At 39.0% G+C, this 22,205-nt stretch overlaps 1 protein-coding gene across 12 annotated transcripts in view; it reads right to left on the reverse strand.

Moving 5' to 3' along the window:
- The window catches only part of ATG10 (autophagy related 10), a 225,923-nt gene that overhangs the window by 18,550 nt on the left and 185,168 nt on the right, over positions 1-22,205 (reverse strand). The window contains exon 5 of one of the 12 annotated variants that reach the window (XM_081826651.1): positions 2,623-8,278. The exons of the other annotated variants lie outside the window; for them this stretch is intronic. Within the exon in view, the coding sequence (XP_081682777.1) occupies positions 8,207-8,278 (72 nt within the window). The 3' untranslated portion in view covers positions 2,623-8,206. Of the gene's footprint in view, positions 1-2,622; positions 8,279-22,205 lie in introns of those variants that run through there. 12 annotated transcript variants of the gene reach the window in all.

The raw sequence follows: 22,205 nt of genomic DNA on the forward strand, positions 1-22,205 counted from the left end.
GGAGAGGTCAGTTCTGACTGGCAGGAGGAGGGCCAGCAAAGACTTCCCGAAGACATGGCGCTTCATCCGATCTAGGCCTGAATCAGCGGGCAGGACTTGGGGCGGAGGGAGAGAAGCCTGTGGCTGGAGGCTCTAAGACAGAAAGAGATTACTCCAAGTTTAGTGGGAAGGGAGCTAAGTGAGGGACACACAGACTTCCATCTTTTAAGTAAGACTGAGAAGTCTGGTAAAGTTAGAGAAGAAAAATGCTTTTTTTTTTTTTTTTAAAGAAAGAGCGAGAGAGGGAACACAAGCAGGGGGAGTGGGAGAGGGAGAAGCAGGCTTCCCACTGAGCAGGGAGCCCGATGCAGGGCTCGATCCGAAGGCAGACGCTTACCCAACTGAGCCACCCAGGCGCCCCAAAAATGCCTACTTTTGTTTATTGTGTTGGTGACGTTAAATAACTGAAGCGATCCCTGTAAAATCCAAAGAATTCTCTGGAAGTAATCAACACCTAGACAAGACAAAGAAGCAGTATTTGAAGTACAAGCAATCCTTTCTTATAGTTTTGAAAAGAGACAGGGAAAAACAGGGGGAGGAAAGAAATATCCCAGGACAGACATCTATCCCCAATGAGTGTGTGAGGAAACAGCTACAAAGACAGTGAGAGAATATTTAAAAATAGATTCAAGTGGGAAAGAAATCAAAGTCGTGCCCAAGTACCCTGAGAGGTCAGCAAGTTTCTCCTGTTTCTTGGACAGACGGGGAGCTCAGGGAAGCTACCCTTTGCTCAAGTTGCACCTGTTGATATTTTGTGGCCAGTTAACTAGGAATAAAAGCCTAATGGTGTTTGGAAAGGTAGATTTAAAAAAAAAAAAAAAAAGGAGAGTTCTTCAAATTCATATGCTGCACAGAAGCCACCAGGTTTCCTAGAATTTTTATTAAAAATTACAAACATCACAGCAATAGTTATTAGATACCAGCTCCTCTGCTAACAAAAACTTTCCTTTCATGGCTCCAGAGGGAGTCCAGAAACTAATTCTCCCACTCCTGCATACATCTACAAAGGGCTGCTGACAGTCCCAACTCCAACTCCTGGATTAGAAAGCAGAGTTGGAATATATTTATAGACTCTATATGGGTTGTTGCTTTAAGCAACACCATTAATATGTCAGAATTCTGAGTTCCCAAACTTCTTCAGTTATCCATTTGCTGTACATTACTTAATCTCTCTGTATTTTGATATGCAAAATAGAGACAGCACTGCTGATACTTCACAGGGTGAAAGGAGATAACCAACAAGACCATTATGAAGCTTGCTGGGGGAAAAAGAGCTTATGTAAATGTCTATTAATTAAACAGGAATGGCTGCACAACTAGGTCAGGCATGATGATAAGACTGAACAACCCATCCCAGCCACCAGCATCAAAAAGAAGAAATGAACATTTAATCCTGATAGCACTTGTTGGTTGCATTTTATAAAGAATATTAAATTGTAATATTCTGTAACGTAACACAGGATAGCATATTTCAGACCATCCTCAAAGAATTCTTTGATAGAACAGAAACTTATTAGAGACAACAGCCAAAAACAAAAACAAAAGAGCAAGCCAATTACTAATGAAGAACTTGTAAAAAGCTAATCAAAGCTCTCATCCAGAGAAAATGAGAAAATCTGAGGCTCAGAATGATTTTGTATATTGATGAGATTTTTATATAGTGTCACAGAAAGAAAAATAAAACAGATTTAAATGAAGACAAAAGGACTCTAAGTCTCTGTTTAAAAACCTCGTTATGTTCCATATCAATGTTTTTATTAAAATGTTCTGTTCTGGTGGAAACATCCATTTTTTAAAAATACCTGATGGGTGGTGGCATCTATAGAGGACACTCTCAGTTTGTCTCTCTCTAGTCAAACCCCTAAGTGTTGGGAGAGCCAGACAGAACCCTCATTCAGCCTCCACCCATCTTCTAGAAAACTGCTCAGAGGGGTAGCTTATCCAAGGTCACAGCACTCAGAAATCATGGAGCTAAGAGTCATGTCCAGATTCCAGAATAGAACGGAGTCTTTCCCTGCCATTGCCAAGCCTGCTAAGGACTAAATGCAGCACTTCAGCATGAAACAACTTGCAGGCATTACATTTATTCTATTTTTGTCTTAAAGGAAAACAACTGGGAGCTTGTTCTTTCCAAGCATTAATTCTCTTTTTTTCCCCCCTTCTACTATATTACATAATGGTGACAATTTTTGGCTTACTAAGTCTATTTCTGAGATACTCACTAAAACAGTGACACTATTTTGGAGCTGGGGATGTTAGGGTATAATAGTGAGGTGAATCAGCTATCATAAAATTCAAGGGTTTTCAAGAACAAATTCACAAACAACCTAATTCATTGATAATCAGATATTAATGTCTGACAACTATCATACAGGAAGATGTTTTATGAGCAACACAAAATAAAATAGCTGTCTGTTAGTATAATTACTTTTTAGAACGGTGCCAAACACAATTTAAAGCAACAAAAAGACATACAGATGAATCTTCAAGATGATTTTTTAAAAAATATCACAATGCTCTTTTCAGATAAATATAATCAATGTAAATTCCTAATAAAAGCACCTTAGTTTACAACTAACAGTTATGTATTGCCTTCCTGCTTCTTATTCAACTTTAGTAATATAAAGATCCCTTTTATTCCCAGAAGCAGATTTCCCAGTGATTTAAGTTAAAATTAGCTTTACTCTTTAGAAGATCTCTCAAAAGAGACTCCATGAAGAAAATTCCTAAGGATGTGATAAACCCATTTCAAATCTGTTATTACCTGTTTAATAATGAAAAATATTAGGCAAAGATACATAAAAATTTAGCTACTATAATTGCTCCCACTTTTTAGACTACTAATAATTAGAAATGAGGTAATAAAAACAATGCTACTAATAGGCTATAGTATTAAGAAATTACACACTTCCATATAAAACTATAATCACAGATTTTCTTCAGAGAATTGTATCTTGGTATTGTGCAAACAAGTATTATGGGTAAGGATGGCAGCTACTTATTTTTAAAGATATTTTATTAAATATGTAAGCAATGTTAGGATAAAAAAAATGTACATTCTAATCCCACTTCCCAACCAAATCCATTTTTTTCATTTCTCCATAGTAACTTCTGCTAGAATTTTAAGAACTGATTTTTATAGCTTGGATCTACTTCAGTAAGTCTAGGACACAAAAAAGAGAGTCTAAAACTGAAAAAGAAAACTGGTACCAGGAAATCCGTGCAGGCTTCCCACATGAACTCAAGGCTAGCTAAGAGATCACTATTATTCTCTCATACGTCCCTTCACACCAGTGAAGTCAATAAATCTTATGATTGCTTCAGACTAGGTCATCCTTAAGTTTTTGTTTTTCCTTTCTCTTAAAGGTTGATTTCTTCCCAATTTTACTGATACCGATCTATTTACTTATCTTTCATAGTTATGTACACAGTGAATATATCATTTTTTGATTCATTTTTTTCCTTTTAGCTCTTAACATTATATCATATACACTTTTCTGTATTTTGCATACTCCTTATAACTTTCTTTTTAGCTATATAATATTCCATCTGGCCAATATAGTAGACTTTACCATTATTCCTCTGTTATTTAGACCATTTTCCAGTTTTATACTATTATACATTGTGTGTGTGTGTGTGTATTATGGATTACAGATTATTTCCTTATAATAACATTTCAGGAATAAGTAAAAACCCAGTGGGGATATCTATATGGCTGTTAATCTGTATTACCACATTTCCCTCCAAATTATTAAACCAATGTATATTGCCACCAATACAAACTACTTGTCTAGTCCCTCACTGTTTTAAGTAGCACCATCTTAATGTTAGAATTAAATCCTTCTCGGAAATATTTCACAGGAACATCACACAGACTTTATGAAGACTCTAGGCAACTAGCTTAGGCTTTATGCCACTTTTGACTTGGCCACAGGACGCAACCCTTGGGAATTGATGACTTGGTGTAGGAGAACAAACATACAGAGAAGGGTTAGGGCTCAGGGTAGGGTTGGGTGACTCTCTCAAATGCTCATAAACACCTTCTGTCCCTGATGCTGTTTTTCCAGATTGGCTGGGGCAGGGTCACCAACTTCTCAGAAAGCTATGCCAAAGCTTCAATCTCTCAGAGGAGGCCTGGATTATCTGACCCGAGTCTCCAACAACATGGTACCTGGGTCTCAGGGGCATGCTCTCTTCAGATTCTGTGGCAGGTGGTATAAATATGGCTATAGTATTATCATACACTCCTCTAAAAGCTCTTGAGTTTCCTTGGCAAGGGTCTGGAAAATAATGTTAAGTGTAAAAACCAGCACACAACATTGTATATTCATTATGATTACAACTATGGATATGCTGACATGAAACTTGCCCACTAAGAAAATGGTATCCAAACTTTCATCTTGCAGCATGGCACGAAAGAAGAATGTCAAACTGATATAAATATAATTGGCAGTAAACACACCTGAGGGAATGTGAATTTTCTTCAACACTTTTTATTTTTTTACACTGAAAACACTATTTTTAGCATGTTCCTCATGAGGCCTACTAATTTTTTTTTTTTTGGTCCTAGCTGGTGCTCCTCTAGTAATAGTAACAGCTGCTTTTCCAGCACGATGTAAAACTCTCAGAGCATTCATCAAGCAGAACAGCCTCCCCATTTTGGCCTCACGACAAGATCCACTCTGAGGTGGGCCCATCTATAAACAGATCAAAGGACAAATCCAGCTCCCCCCTCAAAGACAAGGGCTCTCTCCCAGGCAATGCACACCAGTCAAGTTGGGGGTGTGTGTGATGGCCTTCCCTGTGAAGCACTGGAGATACTCAGCCAAGTTAGTTCACACAGAGTCCATCCAACTTTCCACCAGGGAAGCCTCAGAATTCTAGAATTGTATTTAGTTTCCCAATTTGATAAAGAAGATATTACTCTTAATATCTATATTCTTAATACCTAGTACTCTGAAAACATAAATTTAAAAGGTGATTTTATGCCAGTGCTTTCACTTACATCTTTACTTCTATAAGTCAGTGTTTTATTCCAATGTCTTTGAGCATTTTTGCTTATACACACTTACACTTTAAAAATATATATCAACTGGGGCTCCTGGGTGGTACAGTTGGTTAAGTGTCCAACTCTTGGCTTCAGCTCAGGTTGCAATCTCAGGGTTGTGATATTGAGCCTCGCGTCAGGCTCTGCGCTCAACGTGGAGTCTGTTTAAGATCCTCTCTCCCTCTAGGGGCGCCTGGGTGGCTCAGTCATTAAGCGTTGCTTTTGGCTCAGGTCACGATTCCAGTGTCCTGGGATCGAGCCCCGCATCGAGCCCCGCATGGGGCTCCCTGCTCGGCGGGAAGCCTGCTTCTCCCTCTCCCACTCCCCCTGCTTGTGTTCCCTCTCTCAGCTGTGTCTCTGTCAAATAACTAAATAAAATCTTTAAAAAAAAAAAAATCTCTCTCCCTCTGCCCCTCCACCTCTAAAATAAATAAATAAATAAATCTTTACACACACACACACACACACACACACACACACACACATATCCAGGAACAGGAACATAAGTTGACTTCTAAATTTTTCCTTAAATAGTTGCAAAGGATGTCATTTCCAGTGTATTGTAAATATTGACCATTTTAAATACATGCTTTTATACATATACAATTTTAAATAATGTTATTATATCATTCTCTTAAATGTACTCAAAAGAAAATAAACGCCACAGTGTTATGATACCTACCATCATTCATTTTAAAAATATATGAACAATTGGATATTTTATATTTTCTCCTTGAATTCATCTCCATTCTGCTTCTGTCAAAGAACTTTATCTTAATGTATATTTTATGCTTAAAAGCTTTTTATTGATCATATTCTTGTAAACAAAAAAGAAAGGAATTCATTTTCCGAAATTTCCCATGACCATTTTGCTCTAAGTGTTAAATTAACTAAGACAACTGACTGTGTTGTCATTATAATTATTAATAGTGATCAGTTAATCAAAACTAAATATGTTATAAAATTTGGTAAAAATAAACATAAAAAGTGAATTATTTTTGGAAATCACAGTAGCATCACTTAGTGTGTACTACAGGTCATACGTTTTTCATACATCTATGAATCCATTCAATCCTCACAACACCCTACTATTATTAACCCCATTTTATCAATGCAGAAACTAAGGTTGAGAAAGCTTAAATGACACCTCAAGGTCACAGAGCCTGGATCTGCACACAGACCCTCTGGCTCCACAGTCCAGTCACTTAACCACTGCCCGGTACATCTTGACTCTTAAAAAATAGAGATTGAGGCCAGAAAAGGGGGGCTAAAATAAAGGGGGTGTCCAAGTGTTCCTTTTAGTGGCCTGGCTGAGCAATACGCCATGCTAAGGGCTGGGATGGGTGTGAGGTACGCCTTTGTTTTGTACAGTGGCAGAAAGGCAAAAAGGGAAAGTGGGAAAGGAAAATCTTGGCCACAAGTGCCTTTTCAGACAGATGGATTCTATGAGAGGGTGCATATGGAAGCGGAAGATCTGGAAATTAATTCCTTTAAAATTCTCCATACCCACACACCCTTTGGGAAGTCTTCACATACACACAAGGGTACATACACTCCAGTTTGAATGCAACTGGCCTACTCAATCTCTGATACAATACAAATTAGAGGTTTTGTGAAACATTTTTAATGCTTTCAAAACAAAATTTAATTAAAATTTAAATTATTTTAACCCTTGAATTTTATTTTAAAATGGCAGTTAATTTCAATAATTTGGAAGGACACAAATGCTAAAATGTAACCGGATAGTAATAAGCATAACTATAATCTACATGGTAGTTTCATAATGATTAGATGTAATGCATGAAAAGATAGCAGGTCAGTAATAGAGCCATGCATAAAATCCTCCTCTCAAAATCTTTATTTGCATTTCTATTACTGAAATCATTTTCTAACAATGAAGTTGCCATGAGAGAAGCTCCATTACTAAGGAATCACTGTTACAGAAACAACGTTATTAAAGCATTGCTATGTACAGGAACTTTTATTAGAATGATACAAGTTGTATATCATTGTAATAAAGCTTCCATTATAATCCTAATTGCATAAAGCTATGTTTGAGTATAGCAATGCTAGAGCTGTAGGACTTTTAATAAAGTATCAAAATAATGCTTTGGTAATAGGATTGTTTAGCATACTAATACTTCAGGGAAGGCTGAACTGACTAATGGATGATGTTCATGTCACTGATTAGACACACTACACCAAGAATTAAAAAGAACCCTCATATACTTAGTAACATGCAGCCCAGATATGTATGTGTTGAGGTACACATAGCAGTTCTCTTTGGTATAATAACTCAGTATGTCCAATTCACTAACTGGTACAATAGCAAATTGCTAAAATGGACATTTGTAACTGTAATAATTAAGATGTTTAATGTTCAGATCTACAGAGAGCTGGTTATCAAAAAGTTAACAGTAAATTATATACACCCACAGGCATATCTTGAGAATTGCCTGTTAGAAGAACTATTGGAGAAATTGAGTTTTTGTTGGTGGAAGAGGGAGGGTGTGAGGAGAGGAGGGAGAGAGAGATTAAATATTATATGGATAACTCATTCTAAGATGCTACTCTATGTCATACATAAATGATACCATGATCTTTCTGAGCTAACAACTAGAAGTTACTATCGGACTTAGGTTTATACCAGAGAATTTTAGCATATTTGTTCAAATGTTTGTTTTTGTGTTTGCTCTAATGCGGTCAAGTATTCAGCTGTTCCCTCTAGACGCATATATAATATTCGCCACCAGAGACCGCCAGAGAGCCATCCAGTCACCCAGTAGGCATGAAGATGCTCCTTAATATACCTGCTGTGTGGATACCAGCAAGCGAGGCACCAGGTTGTCTGAAAAGGGCTTCAGCAGAGGCAACGGCATCAGAGGCCCGCAGGTGGTTCTGCCGCAGCCATATTCACCGTCAGCTAATGGGGCCAAAGCCATTTTGGTTTTGAGATCACTTGTGACAGATGGACTGACTTGGAATCCGCCTGGACAGCAAAGTACTTTTATCTTTGAACACAGTGTCTCCTTTCCATAGTTCCCATTTGGCCTCTGCCTTCCAGATGTGATAAACTGCAGTTAGGTGGGGTTCACTTAGGGCCCAGGAGGTTCATTTTTCCTACTGAGTTTGGTGATCAAGGGCAAATGTGAACATTCCCATAGTGTGATGGTCCCCAAATCTTTGTAGCACCTGAGAGGAAGGTACAAGATTTCATTTTTTTACTGTATGGTCAGCTGGAATATGTTATTTTTCAGGATTCTAATATTCTCTCATTAAATACGATCAGGCCAAACTAGTTTGCAGTGAGACAGTGAGGGACTCTGTTTCTGAGCTACAACAAAGTTTGAAATCTCTCGAGGTGGGAGTGTGTGACACTAAGACAATAAAAGAGCTTAATTATCTAACTGGTCGACTAAACACCTGCAAAAAACAGAAGCATCCAAAACATCTGAAGGTATTTCAACTTCCATGAATTTAACCAGAAATTTGAAATCGGATAATTAAAAAAAAACTATTTGAATTTTGGCATTCACTTCAGTTCGCAGCTTACAATTCTCTAATGTCCTTATTTTTAATACTTGGGGTGGGGGGAGGGAGGCACCCCAATCTTTCCAATTAGGTCTTGCAAGGAAAAGCTAAGCTCTCATTGTAAAAAGAATAGTCTTTACGCAAAAGTCTTACATCAAAGTGGTGAAGACTCAAGAGGCTTGCATAAATAAATACTCATCGATTGATTTCTTTGGAAACTGATTCTAACTTCACTGCCTCCCATTTCCTTATATTCTCCACAAACATTTTGTCAGTATCCCCCAAAGTATAGCTCTCCTTTACCCTCCCCCTTCAACCCTTTCCTCTATCTCCTTGAAGACAGCCCGGTCCCACACACCCCCTCTTTCCCTCCAGCCTGCCACAGCCTCCTGGTTTCCTCTGCTCCAGTCTCTCCACTCTCACCCTGCACAGATACCTAATTCATCATCCCAATTACCAATTTTATGTCACTTTCTTGCTCAGAATCATTCCTTATTACTCACTGCTTATTAAGCAAAGCTTAACCTTTTGGGGGCACTTATCCCTTTCAATATCCAATAAGGGCTGTGGACTTTGCAATAATGCATAATGCACACAGGTTTTTGCCTACGATTCAAAGGGTTCACATACACCCTTGAAGCTTGGGGATTTGGGACCCTTAAGTAAGAAACCCAGAACTATGAAGCATGAACTGTGTGGCCCTCCATTCAGTTTCCCTGCAAGCTGGCACCAATTATTTTTCAAGCCTTACATTCTATCAGAGTACCCCCAATCACAGACAAGAGTTAAGCCTCCACTGAGCACCCACCATATGCTAGGAACTACTCTAAGGCCCAAAGACATAGCAGCAAATAAAACAACAAAGCTTCTACTGTGCTCATATTCTAGAAACCCACAGTTATCCTGATGTGGTCTTGTCACACCTTGACCTACTACTGCATATCCTCAAAGGTATGCAATTCCTAGTTTTAGAAACCTAGCTCCTCACGTACCTTACACTCTTTTCAGTTGGGTTTGTTCTCTACTCTCAGTTTACCTTGTTTCCTCATCTCTGTGCTGATCCCCCTACCTGGAATAATCCTTCACCTCCCTCTCCATCTACCAAATATTCAAAGGCAATTTCAAGCCTTTCTCTTTTCAGGAAGTCTTTCTAGAACCATTTCAGCTCACAATAAAACTCTTCTTATAATCTCTATCAGTGATCTTGTACTTTTTCATATACTGCCTATACACCTCTTTAGAGCTCTTTTATTATATAACTTATTATTATCGATTAATTCTGCTGTGTAATCTGTGAATTATCACCCCATCTCTGGAAAGGGGGACCATGTTATAGATTTCTATTTTCTGACCAGTGCTGTCCATCACAGTGCCTCGTACACACACCACCACTAAATCTCTCTTCGTTGGTTATTGCGGATTGATGGCAAGAGATGATGCCACTGGAGTGATAAAACTTCTCCCTAACTTTCAGGGGTTATCCAGAGAAATTTCAGAGAAACATTCTCTGCTTGGGGATTGACAGCATGACCAAAGTGATGCACAACTTAGCAAACCAACCCAACCACTGTTATTCATCATTTTGACGGTGAGCCACCTATGTGCAGTCATCAGCATGCAGACAATATGTAATATGGTTGTTTATATTCTAAATAATAATTTGCTTTTGCCATCTACATATGACAGAGATTGGGTGCATTCTTATCTGACCTAACCCTCATGTTAATACCTGAATCACAATCTTTGAAGGTGACAAAGGGCATCTTAAAACAAACAAACAAACAAAAACCAGATAGCAGATGATAATGGGTGTAGTGAATGCAGCCTTGTTTGGTGCTATTAGTCACTGTAAATGCATTTGCTATCTCTGTCTGCATCTATAACTCTCACCATCATTTCCTCGCAGAGTAAACAAATGTTGCTTATAAACTTCCCCATAGAGCCTACCTTTGCAGGATGTTCTAACCTACCAATGTGCTTAACAGAATCAAATGCCTTGTTAAAACCAAGTATATGGCATACAAATTACAATGCTATTCTTAAGACTGTATCAGAGGTGGTGTGACTAAAGTTCTTAAGCATGATACTTGTTTTCTTTGAAACCTTTAAGAACACTATGTCTTGGTTGTTATCCTGGCATGGACAGTTCTACTCATGCCTATGCAGTGGCACAGCTGATATGCCTTTGAAATCCTGAAGAATGTCTTCTACCTTCCAGAGCCTGGGGCAATCTCCATGTGGGTTGCTATTTACCCCAGTGGCAGATTTCCATAAAGCTACAATCACCAAATGCTCCACCAAATGAGGATTGTTTGATGGCAAAAAATATGAGTGTATCTCTACATAAGGATAATGGTATTTGTTATTTGAGCTGATGTTCTATACTAACCACATATTAGTACCGAATTTGCTGACATCATTAATGGAGACGATGTTCATTGTCAACTTGAGATAAGATCATTAACAACACTAATAGCTAATACTTATTGTGTGGTTGCATACTACGTGCTAGGAATTATCCTAAATATTTTATATTTCTGATTTTATTTAATCCATGTAACAACTCCATGAAGTACTGTTACCATTTTACAGATGAGGCAACTGAGGCATAGAGAGGCTCAGCACCTCACTCCAGGTTTCACAACTAGTTTGGAGAAGCCAGCATTTGAATCCAAGCAGTTTGGGTTGTTCTTAATCATTATGTTTGTTATACTACTTCTCATTTATTTAGTTCTACTCTAAAACTGGGAAGTAGAGGCAACACTAACTGTACCCTGTCTTGCCATGTCAGGGGAAAAATGGTGTCAGACATTTATCCTGACTCCAAACATATGGTGTTCAATGGGTCGGCCCGTAGATAAGTGTCCAATGTTAATAATGCTGAGTTTTCCTCCAAGGAAACTTTATCTTCACAACAAAACATGTTCCATGCAAGTGTTTGTATTATTGACTTTGTGATGACCAACAATTTGTCTGACTAGATAGTTCCAGCTAAAACAAGCACAAAATCACCAGGAACGCTTCTGTTCTTTTTATAACACTGGGGAGAGGGTCCTAGGCAAACCACCACAGACATTTTCTCTGATAGCTTCTGCTTCTGTAGCGTAAGAAGAAATGCACTAATCAATATCACATTTTGGTCTACTTCGAGCATGACCTTTAATGCAACTCTGATACAAGCTTCTCTGTTTACACATTTACTAAAAGACCAGCAAAACCTTTATTTGGTGACTATTTTGACTGGAGTGCAAAGTCAGGGCTTCAGACTTGGAATTAATGCTGAATTTGCTACTCTATACTCAAGGGCGATTGGCCTTCTGTATCGCCTCTATGTTCTTCGAGCATATATCAGTCTGAATCATCTATTTGACACTTAGTATTTACTTGCTGCTATCATTAATTTTACTTACTTGTTTCTGTATTCTTGCATGTCTGCCTCTTACATTGTCAGCATTAGGTTCTTGAACCATCTCTACATTGTGGATTTGGAGTCCAAACAAATGGCCTAAATGGCCTAACGTTGCCTTGGCTCTGATTTCTCTGACTGTTGGGAAAACCCTCCAAGTAAACAGACACTAAGACAAGTGGCAATATCAAGACAAGTTACCTGGGCTGTGATCATCTGACGTCTGGGTGTTTTCTAAATTATTACTGAACTTGGCACCCGATCTTCAGGTTTTTTTGAAACTCTATCAGATCATTTCATGTCAGTGAACATTTATTAGCCCTTAGTTAGGCAAAAGTTATGCACTGCTTATGCATGCTACACAAATAAAAACAAGATATAGCCACTGCAGTGGAAGAGGTTGCAATTAAGTAGGAACCATATATCTTTGAAGTTTCCAGTTGGTATTCTAAATAGGGAAATGCAGAGGCATCATAAGGGCTTGCCATGAAAACTCAGAAAGGATCACCAGGCCAAGTGGGAAAGCGTTCCAGACAGAGGGCAGCAAAGGCCTGGGGCTGTGAAACAGCCTGTTGTAGAGAGGGCCACAGAAAGATGGAGAACAGGAGAGAAAGAAGTTATGTGTGTTGGGGGAAAGTTGGATCACGTATTTTCTCAACTGGCAACCCCCCGGCAATGGCTTCACCAATTTTTACACATTTTCCCTCCTAATATTTCCCTGCAACATCATTTCCCTCCTAATATTATTACTTCCCCATCCCTATTATTATTGGCTCACTACAGCAGTCTTCTAATAAAAAATACAGGGGCTCTAGCACTTCAAAAGAAGTTGGAGAATCACCACGTAGATGCTGAAAGAACAAGCCTTCCATGATAGATCCTCTGTTCACCTGTTCTGCTCCATCTCTGACTCTCTCCCCTGCCCTGGGCACCACCATTAAGGACTGAGTGGAGCCTGTTCCTGGTCATGGTTTTGGGACCCTGCACTCACTGCTTGCTTCCTTTTACACCCCCTTCCCTGTGTGTGTGACTCACAAACTATTCAGCTCCAGCTAGGAGGCCTTTGCCCCTTCTCCCAGACAGGAAAACTGCACTTGCTCCTCACCCAGCTCTTTACACACTTTCATGATGACTCTTATCCTACTGTTTTGCAATTGCTTGTTTGCAGATTTGTCTCTCCACAGGAATATAAGGTCTTTGAGGGCAAGGACTATGTGCTGTGTCCTAACCCCAGCACTAACCACAGTTCCTTGCTCGTAATAGGTGTTCATTTAATATTTGTGAATGAAAGAAAGAGAAAACAGTGAATTACTGCCACTCTCTCCCCAGATTCTAATATTAAGCCTGGAAGTAATAAAACGTGTAGATCAAATTGTACGGTTAAAATCAGCTGTTTAGAAGTAATGTTCCCGGGGCACCTGGGTGGCTCAGTCGTTAAGCGTCTGCCTTCGGCTCAGGTCGTGGTCCCGGGGTCCTGGGATCGAGCCCCACATCGGGCTCCCTGCTCAGCGGGAAGCCTGCTTCTCCCTCTCCCACTCCCCCTGCTTGTGTTCCCTCTCGCTGTGTCTCTCTCTGTCAAATAATTAAATAAAATCTTAAAAAAAAAAAAAAAGAAATAATGTTCCCATGTGAAGCAAGCTCTCTCTGTGTGGCTAGGTGGATGCTAGCTAATAGTGGCTGTTGCAAGTGATTAGCCCAGCAGTCCTCCCTAGATGGTGCACTGAACTGTGTTAGGCTGCTAGCCTGACTCCCTCAGTAACAGAAGCCTCATGAAGGTGGCTGGTGAAAATTTCTTCACTATCTACAATGCCACAGTTAATCAGAGGGAACTATTTGGATTACAAAACCATTACATGCCAAGACTATGTCTCTATGTAGGACCTAGTAAACAGTCAGTGCCTATTAAGTGTTGACTATTAATACAGTCTTTTCACTATAAAATAAGACAATCAGTGGAACCACCATCCTAGCATGCTAATTAATTCTGTGTGAAAAGAAATGCTAATCTCCATTTTAAAACATCAATCATGGAAAATAAACTGAAATGTGACCAGATTTTAAAATGCTACTTGTTCTAAAATCAGATGTAAATGAGAGCTTCCAGGATTCTGTAAGAGGCGATTATATGGTGCTAAGAAACTCCATTTAAACTCAATCTTCTAGGAAACTTTAAAATACTTTTTCCAGTTTGAAACTGTTCCCTAATATCACCCTATATACGCTGCTTTCCTTGTCTAAGAAGCTTTGCTCTATAAAAATTTCTCCCAATTTCTAAGTGAAATATTACAGGATTTCCCAGAAGCATTAGCGACGGTTCCTTAGCAACTGTTGATATGTCTCAAAACAACCTGAGACAATCTTCTCTGAGACATATAGTCTCTCCCTCTCTCTGCTAACAGAATTCCACAATATGGCACAAAAGATTCGTGTGGCTAAAAATAGCTGCCGACACACATTTTTAAAGTTGACGGAGTCTTAATGATTTAAGTCTTCCATATCACAGCTTGGGATAGGCGCACCTCAACAACAGTATATCAAAGGGTTCTGTGCAGAGAGATTTTAGAATCTTTTTCTTTTTTAATCACACCATTAACACTCTTGACATTTCAGAAATAATGTTTATCGATTTTGGTGTTAGCACTCCCATAAATTAAGTGATGTAATGGATGGAATTATTATGGTACTATAAAGAACGTGTCATTCAGATTGTTAACTACATATTAGAAAAAGCACACACTCTGGATTCATGTAAAAATAGCCCCAGATCTGGATAGTAAATAGAAGATGAAGGAAACTGACATATTCCAATGATTGATGGGTTTATCTCCACCATTCCCTCCTGGCTGTTGTACCAAAAACAACTGGATTTGCTTAATAAAAGCAAGCTATAATAACAATGATCATTCTGCACACACACACACACACACACACACTCACACATGCCATCCAAAGATAAAAATAAGACACATAAATTCAAGGTTATTCACCCCAAAGAAGTCAGTATAATGAAAAGTATTAGGAAGGGAGAAAAAAGCATTTAGAACCAGTAGCAGAAAAGAACCACATGGTACAGAAAGCAAAAACGGCCACTAATAATCTGTGGGCTATAAGCTTCCACAAGCAATTTGCATCTTTCACTAGAAGAAGAAAGTCAGAGTCTAGCCAAAATCTGTGATGATGGTTCTGGAGTGGAGGTAGGTAAAGACGAAAATGGTAAAATCACTGTGTAATGGGCAGATTGAAAGAATTCATCTGTGTGTGTGTGTGTGTGTGTGAAATATATAGGATTCACACCTCAGGGTTATTATGAGGAGTAAACAAAGTAATGCACATAAAAAATAACATAGTGCCTGGTATACAACAAGTGCCTAACAAACGTTAGTTGTGATCATCATCATCATCACCAGCACCATTTTTCCATTTTATATAAGAGGACAACCGAGTTTCCAAGGAAGTTAAGTAACTTACTCAAGGTCACACAGCTATCAAGGAACTAGGCAGAGGCTGATGTCTGCCTAATTGCAAAGCCCATGACCTTTTCAACTTCACTACAGGTCTAAGCATTCTTACAGAAGTCAAGCATTTTCCTTCTAGGAAATGGGTTGCAAAAAAAAAAAAAAAAAAGTGTGTAAACTGCCGCTACTATCTTCATTCTTATAGTTGTAAACTCAAATCTATTGAAAACTCTTAATAGCGTGAGTTTTATTGGCTAGGCATATTAGAATAATCTATTGCTAGACTAAGACATTTCCTGGTCATAGGTTAAGTATCTAGAAGTGGCTTTCGCTGAAGTGTTGCCCATCTGTCACTGATCTCCCATTCTATACATATCCAATTAGCATTCTTGAAGTCACACAAGTTGCTGAGTGACTAATTCGATTGTGTTATTTCAAAACAATAATATTACTGTGGATATAATGAATAATTTTACCATATACGAACATCAAAATCCATTCATTCAAGGGTCCATTAAATAAGTCCAAATATAAATTAATAATATGCGTCTGTGTTCTAGTTTGAATATACAGAAAGAAAAGTACTTGAAAATAAAAGGGCAGAAGATTTATTTTTAGTCCAGGATATACTGAAGAGTTAATAGTCCTAAGCCAGTGTGGCTCAGGGCCAGAGCAAAATTCACTAATTTGAATCTCTTTTTGTTGCCCTTCCTCTTTGCTCTCAAACAGACAAGCTAATAAGCAGTGAGGACATATCTAGGAACTACAGAATATTTCTGCAGTTTCTATTTTCTAAATCATCAAGCTGTTCTTTAGTTTTATAGAGCAGTTTTTCAATTGTTGAGGATCTTTCTGCAGAAAGGCAATTTGATTTCTATCCTTGGCTTTTCGATTTTACATTCCATCATCACTAAACATTGATTAAGCTTGCTGCAATACACTCCCTTCTATTTGGGTCTTTGAATACTCACAAAGTCATTATTTATTACAATGTAACAATCTGGAAATATTTTTAAAATATGCTTAATGCAGGTGCTTCCTTTATCAGTGTTAACCTTTGTTTTTCTGTTTCAGGAAAAAATGAACGGATGTTTCTTAACAAATATGACACATCTAATTTTTTTTAAAGGATATATAAAAATTAAAATTCTTTTTCTGAGAATATCATCATTAAAAAAAAAAAAACCCAGGTCTGGTAGGCAGCTTTCTAAAATGGCTCAATAATTCTTATCTCCTGGTATTCATTCCCTTGTGCAATCTCCTCTCCCCGCATGTGGGCTGGACCTCATTACTTGCTTCTAATGAGTAGAATATGGCCAAAGTGATGAGATGTCACTTCCATGATGAGGCTACAAAAGGCTGCGGCTTCTACAATACTAGCTGTTTCTCTCTTGCCGACGCTCTCTTGTCCTCTCACTTCCTCAGTCTGATGGAGCACACTGCCATGTTGGAAGATGCTCTATGGAGAGACTCATACGGCAGGGAACAAAATGAGGCCACGTCCAACAGCCAATGAGGAACTGAGTCCTGTCAACAATCATGTAAGTGAGCCAGAAAGTGGATCCTTTCCAGTTGAACCTTGACATGACTGCAGCGCAGTGAGAAACCGAGGGCCAGAGGACCCAGCTAAGCCACACCTGTTTTCCTTACCCACAGAAACTGGAAGATAATAAATGTTTAGGGCACTAAATTTGCAGGTAATCTGTTATACAGCAATAAATAACAAATAAAAGCTCTAAAATGCATAATGTCATCATTCATACTATTTAGTAAATATTTATAAGAGCCTCTCATATGCCAGGCACTTGGCTAGATTCTAGGAATGCTGTGGAGAATGGAATACATGTGGTCCTTGTCCTCTGGACCCAGGAGAAGACTGCCCTGTATGTCCTTCCCTGACAGGCACTTTGCATTTGGGTCTCCACAGGAACTTTGATGAGTGTTTACTGCACGTGATGAGTGGCCCTTGGCTTCAGAGATACACTCTCCCGCAGAAGGCCGTTGGTAAGCTATGGCCTGGTCTGAACAATTATCCCCTGCTCCGAGGAGCTGACAGTCTTCTTCTTAGGTACAACAAGAGCTCTGAATATGCAGGTAGTGACGCTTTATTACTCAGACTCTTTTACACATGAAGGGTAAGAACAAGCCTTGAATAAATTTTTCTCATATTAAAAAAAGACTTATCCCATTAGTCTAATCATAATAGTAATTATAATTGGAACCCAATTATAATTGTTGCAACAACAATGCAACTTCAAATCTTTCATAAATGAGTAGTCTTCATCTGCTTCTACTAAATTATTCCTATCAGGCTTACAAAATATCATACATTTAGCTCATTGTCATGCCTATGTTTTTTGTCCTATTCTTACCTGTCAAAAAACTCAACTATATTCCATTGCCTTCAGATTTTGTGGCACATCCTTTTGGTGGTAAATCTGTATTCCTGAAGATCAATTACATTTTTAGAAACATCTCAAGTCATTCACATTTAAATATCTGTGGATTATGAAGTAGTGTTCAAAGATTACCACATGCAAGTCCATAGGTATGAGCAGATGTTTCACTCTTCTAGCTTCTGGAAGCACAAGTAGGCCAAGGAGTAGTTTAGGAAGTACACAGAAGTGACAGTGAAGCAGAACCTCATAATCAAACTGTGAAATCAACCCCAAATGTTTGGGATCACTTTTTTTTTCAAAAGTTACCTTAAAAGATAGTATCCAAGGCCCAAAGTGGAGAGAACACAACTCTGGTTTGAATAATTCATAAGGACATGCCAACATAAAAGAGAGAATTAGCAGAGATCAGAGAAAATGGAAGTCAGAGAGCAGACTTTGGCAGTGTCCATGTAGCACCATCCAGGACAGAGAATTCTAGCAGGATTAATCCATGAGCTAAGCACTGGATTTAATGGTGACCACAAAAGATATGGATCCTGCTGTCACAAACTACATTTTAGTAGGGTAGATGACAGACAAAGTGACGTGTCTCACTAGCAGGAATATGCATCGTGGAGTTGGCCACACCAGGCTAGATGTTGCCTTTAAAATCATCAAACTCTCCTTGCTGTGCTTCTAGGCTCACCGGCTAACACTGTCATTATAAGATGGCTTCCAATAATCTTCCTCCATGCTGATCAGCTAACATGAGCTTTCACCTTCATTTGGCATGGTTATAAATTAATACACGGACATTCTAAGTTTTCCCTATTAGTCACTTAACTGGTTAGCATTCTCTGAGTTTTGTCCAAAGAGCTGAAGGAAGGTGGTGGCCAGAGGGAAAAAGGTCACCAAGGAAGACTGGGAGAAGCACTTAGAAGGGAAGGGAGAGATGAAAAGTCAAAACCATGGTCAGGAGGAACCAGACTCTGAGCCTGGAAGATGAGAACTTGTTTCAAGTCCAAAGGAAAAGTATGAAACAGAAATTGGAGAGTGAGAAGCAAACTCAATGTCTTTTGAGTTAAGGTAAGTTACAAATGGAATAAAGCCAAGGAATAAATAAAGGCAAAAAGTTCAGGACTAAGTGAAATCAAATATGTCACTAGTTATGGTTTGTTTGCTGGCCTGAGAAACTGAGAGAATAGTGGAATCATTTATTGAAAGGAAAAAGGGTTGACGAGGGAAGGAGTGGACTGGGGAGGAGGAACATCAATCCTATTTGGGCCACTTTAGGTTTGAGATGCCATCAAACTACCACAAAGACTGTTTAAATAAATTAGTCTGGCCTGCACAGGAATCCCTGGGCTAAAGACTGAACTTGAGTCGCTAGCATAGAAAAGATATTCAAAGACATGGAACTGGATAAAACCACTTAGGAAGAGAATGCGGACACAGAAGTTCCCCTAAGCCCTGGGGGCACACCAGCACTGGCAGGTCTAACACAGGATTCACTCTAGAAGTGGGACTGCTGGGTCAAAGGGCATATAAAATTAGTAATTTTTCTAGATATTGTCAAATTGATGTCCCCTGAAGTTGTACTTATTTACTCCCAATGGCACAGTACGAAAATATCCTTTCTTCCCATACTCGTCTCAGTACTATGTGTTTTCAAATTTTTATATCTTTGCTAATATGGTAGGTTAAAAAACGACATGTCAGTATAGTTGTAATTTTCATGCTTCTTTGTATGAGTAGGATTGAATATCTTTTCAAATATAAGATGCTTGTTTGTACCTGTCTATGAACTTTCTGTTCATAATCCCTGAAGGGCAAGTTTTTCAAGATAGGTGATAATAAGGGTGCTTATATAGCAATGGGAAGGACCTCATGGCAGGAAGACATGATGATGTAAGAGAGGAAGGGCATTACCGTGGGAGTCACATCCCTGAGAAGGAAGAGAATCCAGGACACAAGGCAGGGGCTATAGTTGGAAAGGGGCAGGTCCACTTTCCCCCACAGTAACGGTAATATAAGTGGAGTATCTGGGTACAGATGTTGGTAGGCTTGAGGATTCATGCTAAGAAAATGAGGTGGCTCCCTCCTGATTATGTTTATTCTCACTAGGAGGTACAGTGGGTGCAGGGAAGAGGAGCTTGAGTCATGAGAGGAAAAGGTGTGAAATAGGGGAGAAGGAAAGTGAATATACTAGAGGAATGGTATCAAATGACCTGGCCATCTTGTGTGTCCTTTTCAGATTTGTGGTTATCAATTTGAAGTGGGCTTCAACAATATGGCTGTGTGACTTTTTTTCCCCAGAGATGTTCAATTGCTTGGAGATGGGCACAACAAGAGAGAGATATAGGATATTAAAGGGTTTGGAAGAGAATGACTACTGACCTGGGTCATAGAGCCTACACCCGCTATAGAGAGGTGTGAGAATGTTGAGGTACAGAGGTGGTGAGTGTAAAAAGCAAAGTGGTAAATGGACTGAAGGACTCAGTGCAGCTGGGAACTGCCGGAGTGGGAATACAGGAGTATGGGAATAAGAGGCAGTCCTTGAGAGATCAGGATGGTGGGTGGTGAAACAGCCCTGGCCACAAGGTGCTAACAGATTTCCTACAAGGCTGAAGGGGGCATGAGCCTCACATGGCAGTTAGAGATGTTCAGGAAAGAGAAGGCTGCAGGGGAAGAGAGAGCCAGATTCAGTTAAAGACAGTAACTGAAAGGAACGGTCAGTGGAATGGCTGAGAATAACTGAAACTTTCTCCCCCATGGAAGAGGAATTCCAGACAGCATAGTGAAAAGTATGGCATAGAGGGAGAAGTGGGAAACATAGTTGGGGGACAGAAAGGGCAGGACAGAATGAGTCTGAGGATCCAGGAGAGAATGAGTCTGAGGATCCAGGAGAAGTTAGATGAGTGGAGGCCATTACATCATGGGTAGAGAATGATCCAGAATCTGTAGGTTATATATAAGAAATAATAAAATCCTAATACACTGTAAGATATAGAGAAATGAGGCAGTTTCCATAAATGAACACTATATAATGATCCACAGAATAGTAAATTCCTAGCAGATAATATTGCAACTGGTTCCCTTTGGACTTAAGATTTTAGAATCCCATTGTGTACTATGGAAAGAAGCTGGTTCGATGTTTTACAGCTGGAAGCTATTGTGCTGAAATTAAAACCTGGAAGTTTTCTTTATGATGATAAGCCTCCTTATCTCTATAGGAGAAACTTTAAGTTCTAATTAAACTTCTAAATTAACCTGAATGGAAGCCCAGCTCATTTAATAGAATCCTAGAATTTCAAATTATATGGAAACTTAGATGTCATCTAGTTCAACCAATCCATCCTAAAGAAAAAAAGAGGAAAAAAAAAAGTTTACATTGACCCTCCCCTCCTCCAAACTCTCCAACTTTCTCAGCACATAATCCTTTAATTTTTGTTCTGACTAAAATCTAACAGCCCCTTAAGACTCTCTTTTCCTTGCAATCCTCTCAAATAGAAACTCAGTGCTGGGGCGGGGGGAATCCTTCCCACTGCCAATTCCAAACAGCCCCTGCCTAACCTTCATCAAAAAGCCCAAACAAGTTCCATGTCCAGCATGGTTCCAACTAGGAACTAGACAGGTTGGAAAAAAATTTAGTATCTCTTAGAAGGCATCCAAGAGTTACAAAAAAATGAGATTACAGGACAAAGAATCAAGAGGAGAAGGAAGCCCAGCAAAGTGAAGCTGGAATTTGGAATGGCCTTTTGCCTTTTTGACTGCTGATTCTGAAAGTTCAGAGTCCACCAAGGAAGAGGGCCCCTGGTAAACACATTTAGATTTACATTGGATTGGATTTAGAAGGACTAAACTTCAAAAGTAAGGGTACTGGAAACAGTTCAGTCCTTACAGCAACTGAAGCCCAGCTTCGAAACATCTCAATCCTTAACTGGATCAATGTGATCAGAAATTGCTAGTGCCCTAAGCTAGCTGCCTGCCTGAAGCAGAAATAAATCCTCTCTGGAGAAAAATAACATTTCACAGAGCCTTAGATTATCTCTCTAAGTTTTATACACACAACATCTGGATCCTAATAAAAAGAAGCTATTAAATATGTAGATAGATGAAAAGATTTCACCAAAACCCAAGAGAAAAAACAGACAATAGAAATAACCCCATGATTCAGATAAAGAATTTTGCAGACATGGACTTCAAACTTCTATTAATATATTCAGGACAAGCTTGAACATTTTAGTAGGAAACTGGACTTTTTTTAATGAACTAAATTAAAACGCTAGACCCGAAAATACGATAACTCAAATTTAGATCTCATTGAAAGGCTTTCATAGCGTATTTAC

This window comes from Leptonychotes weddellii, chromosome 7 (genome assembly GCF_054177405.1).
Source record: "Leptonychotes weddellii isolate Sample4059 chromosome 7, ASM5417740v2, whole genome shotgun sequence".
NCBI lineage: Eukaryota > Metazoa > Chordata > Mammalia > Carnivora > Phocidae > Leptonychotes > Leptonychotes weddellii.